Below are 5,958 nucleotides of genomic sequence, written 5' to 3'. Positions count from 1 at the left end.
GAGCTTTTTGCTTTTATCCTCATAGTTTCTTTTTTGATCTCAATGCTTTCCACTATAATCATATCGATTCATCGGAGTCATGGGCCCACCACATGGAAGGTTTCAATCATGTTAGGCCCCAGTTGTTGGGTAAAATCTAGGCTGGATTAGATTATTCACCTATATTAATGCCCTAAGTGATCTTACCAAACAAAAAACAAAAAGATAAGAACAAAGGTTCTTGAATTACGTAATCCTACATTCAACACAGATTTTGTCCTTTAGCTTCTGTTCAACGTTAAGATAATGTTATTCTTTGAAACCTAACTCATCATCAAATCAAAGAAGAAACGTAAACCATACTTATTCTATTTCAATTCTCTTCTCTCCTCTATAAGTAGATTACAATAAGATTATGCCAATGAAGTTGAAGGAACGTGGCATCTCTGTCCCTTGTGTTCTACTTTCCAAATATAAACAAAAAAACGGCCATTATTAGATGCATTGAAAGGAAGCAACGACGTTGCTGAGTTTCATTGGTTTTGCCCAACTATTCCGGACTGGAAGATATCTTAACTTTCCTTCCTATTATAAAGAGAATGCAAATCTCTAACTAATCAACTCTTTTTTTTTTCAGTTTTTTCCTTCTCTTTCTATAAAGAGGGAATGTCTCTACCATTTTTTAGTCTTAATAAATTAACTAGTAATCGGGTTGAGCCGCTAGTTGAGTTGGCTAAGGCTTTCTTCTCCAACCTTGAGGTCAGAGGTTCAATCCACCTTACCTAACAAATAGAAAATAGGTGTAAAATGGTGGGCCCCATGCCATTACAACATAAGGTGTAAAATGGCGGGCCCCACACTAATGCATAGGTTTGGGTAGAGATGGAGGGTTCCACCCTAATGCATTAGCTTGGGTAGAGAGGGTAGACCCAACCTCATCGATAACATTAGGGGTAAAATGGTGGGCCCCAAGGTTTTTGGAAGAAATGGTGGGCTTCACCCCTGGTGGAAAATGGTAGACCTCACTAAATCAAAACATGAGGTGTAATATGGTGGCCCCACCACAAAATATTGGAAGTTTAACGATCCTATTTTGTACTGTAGTCAGCGCTTTAACAATTAATATTGTTGATGACTGCATTCTAACTAAGATGTTAGAAAGTATTAATTATCAGCTCTTTAACAATTAATATTGTCGTGCTGTTATACTGCCTATACAGCAAGCATTGGTGTCATTGCCACTACGATGGTAGCTGAGAGCAAGGTTTTAAATTTCGGTTTCGAAACCAATATTTCAGCCGAAATTCGGTAGAAAGGCTCAAAATGTCAGTTTTTTGGGCTGAAATTTTGGTAATTTCGACTGAAATTCTGTAAATAAATAATTAATTAATATATTATCCCAAATTTCACTGAAATTTTGACCGGAATTTGGTAATTTCGGCAATTTCGGTTTCAGAATGTTTCGGTTTCGATCCTGACCGAAATCCGCCGAAATTTAAAACCTTGGCTGCGAGCACCTTAACAAATTCCGCTGTCGAAACGGTAGAACATTTTTTATTTACCTACATACAATATGTACTTACATACAACAGGCACTTTGAATAAGTCATTCAAAAAATACATGCACTTTGAACAATATTGATGCTCACCTCATATCTACTTTGAACAACGTTTCAAAGTACTCTCTTACATCCTATATCACTGATTTTTTGTATTAAGCACTAAAAAAAAGAGAATATAAATTTTCACCTTATCACTAATTCCTCGTTGGATATAAGAGATTATAAATTTAGGGAAATGATTTCTGCGCTCCAACTTTCGTCGTGTAGTATTTAACGGGCTCTCAGAGGAATATTATGGTTCTCAAAAAGCTCTTAAAGCCCTTAAATACTACACAACAAACAAGTGGAGCGCTTGTTTATCAAAACATTGAAGCGCTGAAATCATTTCCCTAAATTTATAGAGCAATATTTACTGGAGCGCATACTATACTTTGTAGTTCTATTTGGCTCGATTAGTATTAATTATTGGAGCGCTTGGGACATTGCAAAATTGAAATAATGGGTGGGCCAGGCCAACTTTAGAAAAATGGTACAAGAAGAGAGATTTTATATGGTGTAAGGCCTTACACCATATAATTTCTCACAAGAAAATGCTAAAAATGACATGGCTCCTTCCTAGGAGCCACTTTTGGGCCCACATGTGTCAAATGGATATGATGGCATCCATTGATCCAATCCTAAATGAGGCTTAGCATCATCATCATCATCATCATCATAATCAAGGTATTCTCAACTGTGTTTGACAGGACATGCTTAGATCAATGGGTCTGATCATAAATACAAGGCAAAAGTGGGTTCCTATAGCATGTGATTTAGAAGATGCCATAAAAAAGTCACTTTTATGGTCCTTCCTGATATATACTTATTGGGCCCCACTTCTATCACGTTTTCATAATCGGATCCGTTGATCCAAACGACAACCATAAGGCCAATCAAATGCCGTTGAGAACACCTCGATCTGATGATTCTAGGCCCTTGATCCATCAAGCCACAATCAAACCACATTTAGGGTTTTGCTTAGAAAAGTTACTGTTGATTTTTGTAATCCTTTTATCTTATCCATGGGATGTCTTACCATAATGGGACCAATACCTACACTCCCCACACACTATGCCCCTTGTTGGACACAGAAGTGCACCACTCATTCCCATTGATGGGAGAATGGGCCCACTATTGAGAATGGGTAGGTACAAGCAAGCCATTGAGAATCCTCTATAATTAGCAGCTGATATCCACACAACCCACAATTTGATGATGGGACTACCTTCTTTTACACCTTTTTAACGGCTGTTATCAACATTTAATTAGAAACATGCAAAAGAAAGTAGTTCCAATATCAAAATATATTGTGCTCCCAAGAAAGGATTCAAAAGCGATGATTTTTTCGCCCCCACTGTAGGATAATGCGCCCCCCCCCCCCAACGTTATTTGACGTCAAAAGCGTTAAAGTCTGCCCCCACTTCATGTTAAAAGTGGGGTGTATTATCCTGCCGGGGGTGGGGGGGGGAAGAAAAAATCATCTCCCATCAAAAAACGTAAAAAATTGGGGTCCTCCAAGGAAAGCAAAGCTGATTAAAATAAATTCCAAGATGCCCTCGGACCACCGACCTACTTTTCTACTGTTGCAAACTTAAAATCAGGGTCATAACTGGAATTACACTACGATGCTTTCTATTTAGAAACATGACTCATTTTACCCCTGCATTAGCACAAAAGACACGACAAAACGGAGGTCGTTTTCGTACTTTAAAGAAATGCGAAAACCGTCCCTTTCCTTTTCCCCAATCTCGGAGACAGAAAGAAAAAAAATCCTCGGGACTCGTGACGTCACCAATCTTCTCTCAAAGATCCTTTCCTTTCTGTCCGTCCACGTGGCAAAATCTTCCCCTTCTAATTATAGAAGCCCTCTCATTTCTATCCACACCCTATTGGTCCACGTGTCCTCTTTCTCGAACCTCCACCCACCAAAAACACCCCCCAATACTCACCCACGTGTCCCCGCTAAGGACACTCCTCACCCTCCCATTGCCTAAACTGGGGGCATAAACCCAGTTGTGGGTCCCACTCAGTTTCCTACCAGGTGTCACTTGCAACCAATCAGATCGCTACGCTGTATAGTAGCCTAGATGGACACGTGTGCAGTACGCAAGTGGCTGTTGGTGCTGTTTTTTATAAAAGAAGCCATATATTTGCCACCCATTGTTTACTCGGGACAGCCCTCTCAATGTATTTATGAGTTATAACGAGATTTTATACGGTGTAACCCGTTATAGTCCCGTATTTTTCAAAAAGACTGTACGGACCACGCCATAGTATGATCCCAAACCGTCCATGTGAGGGTTAGGATCATCTAGAGAAATATTTTATTTTTTTTTGGGCACAAGCTATTTACTTTGTGGCCCATCACGTGGACGGTTTGGATCATCCTATAGTGATGTCCGTACGGAACTTTTTAAAAAATACGGGACGATAAGAGCTTACACCATATAAAAACTCGACTTATGAGTTATGACTACTATTTTACACTAGATCGGGCTGTCTCAGGCAAAAAAGAGGGGGCGAATATATCACTTCGCTTTTTATAAGTATCAGAACGGAGAGGTTTTTTTCTACTGAGAAATGGATTCGAGTAGAGGGGGATGCTGCATTGCAAGGTATGAAGGGGGTGCTTACGTGGCATCGAAAGCCGACCGGATAATGCTAAGATTCCGACCGATCGCTCCGAAACCGGTCACCGGTGGGTCAGTTTCCGGAGTGACAACAGAGAACAGTAGCAAACCAAAACGGAGGTGCGTCAGGGAGACTAAAAGATGCCGAAAGAGAAAGTCACCTGAGAAGGATAAATCCGACGTGGCAGTTGTCACGCTCCCGTTATTACCGGAGACTCCAGACCGGAAAGATTCTCCCACGATCGTACCACCCTCACCGTCCGATCTCACACGTGACTACGTCCCGATCTGGTTCTCGCACGTGGTTAAAAACCCCTCCGTGCACGTGCCGAGGCCGGTGAGGCCAGCGTGGTCGTGCGTGACGGTGGAGTGTGTGATGGACACGTGTGAGATGGACACGTGTGGGGATGAGTGGGGGATGGGGAGTACGGAGGAGGAAGTGAAGATGAGTTTGGAGGAGGACACGTGTCCGGGTTTTATATCGGACGGTTGGGATCGAGTGAGATGGACGAACGAGGCGTATAGGAAGATGGTGGGCCAGTCAGAGGGGGAGACAGTGGGGCTGAATATAAAAGAGAAGATGCCCGAAACGTTACAAACATTTTCGTGCCGGGTGAGATTACAGTACACGTGTCAGAAGGAGAGGAACTCTCTGACTGTGCCATGTGATGTGTGGAGGATGGGTGGTGGGGCCTACACGTGGAGGTTGGATGTGAAAGCTGCACTTAGTTTGGGAAGATGAAGTGTAGATGTTTTTGCATCTAGTTTTTTTTTATATGGGACAGGTGGAAGTTTGAGTGTTATTATCAAATATGGGGGGGTGTTTATTATCTACTGAAATTATGTTGCCCATTAAGCATGCTCTTGTAGAGAGAAATCACGTGGTTGAACAGTGGAATTAAGTGAATGGAAAATGATATTTGATGTGAAAGGTGGAAATTTTATTTTCTTTCTCTAGCGATATTTTTTCTGAGAAAAATGACATATTTGCTGGCATTTTTAGAGAGAGAGAGAGGAAACTAGGAGCCTAAAACTTGGGCCCAATAAATGCTAAACCGAAGGACGCCCTTGTAAAAGCTAGCTACAACAGCACTCCCTTTAGACCGTCTTACCGAAGTGCATTTGCGTTGGCAGAGTAAAATATAAAATTAAATGAAGAATAATTACAGTTTGGTGAGATGGACGAGCAGGGGCGCCCTTGTAGCGTCTTTTTTTTCCGGCAAGGGTGGCCTTAAGTTTAGCATTCCTCTAAAAAATATGCTGTTAAGGGTTTTAAGTTGATGGTCATGTAAAAAAAAACTTTATGAAATTATGGGGGGTGTTTATAATCAACTGAAATTATGATACCCATTTTTTCTTTTTCTGTGCCACTCCAATGTTCTAGAGATGAGGAGGTTTTTTTTAATCTGGACCGTCCATTTGAATGGTAAATTTATTATTAATAGAGCATGCTATTGTAGAGAGAAATCATGTGGTTGAACAGTGGAATTAAATGAATGGAAAATGATATTTGATGTGAAGGGTGGAAATTTTATTTTCTTTCTCGATCTCTATTTTTTCTGAAAAAAAAAAGACATTTATTTTATATCCCACTTTATTTTCATTGGTTGCTATATTTGTATAAACCAATGAAAATATACTACGAGTACATGCAAGAGGACACGTGGGGCCCATTAAATGCTAAACTGAAGGACACCTGTAAAAACTAGCTACATCGTTATTACATTCTAACAAGGAAACTGGTGCAG

The 5,958-nt window shown here is 40.6% G+C and overlaps 1 protein-coding gene across 1 annotated transcript; it reads left to right on the top strand.

The window, feature by feature from the left end:
- Positions 1–3,830: 3,830 nt before the first annotated feature.
- Positions 3,831–5,169, top strand: LOC143862602 (uncharacterized). The gene has a single exon (XM_077373664.1). It carries the CDS (start codon positions 4,161–4,163, stop codon positions 4,950–4,952), a length of 792 nt encoding a protein of 263 aa, XP_077229779.1. The 5' UTR covers positions 3,831–4,160; the 3' UTR covers positions 4,953–5,169.
- Positions 5,170–5,958: the final 789 nt, after the last annotated feature.

The sequence above is a fragment of the Tasmannia lanceolata genome, unplaced genomic scaffold (genome assembly GCF_043159265.1).
Source record: "Tasmannia lanceolata isolate RefF3 unplaced genomic scaffold, GAP_Taslan_0.1 ptg000037l, whole genome shotgun sequence".
Taxonomy (NCBI): domain Eukaryota; kingdom Viridiplantae; phylum Streptophyta; class Magnoliopsida; order Canellales; family Winteraceae; genus Tasmannia; species Tasmannia lanceolata.
Note: the sequence above shows the minus strand (reverse complement) of the source record. Positions and strands in the feature narration are given on the sequence as shown.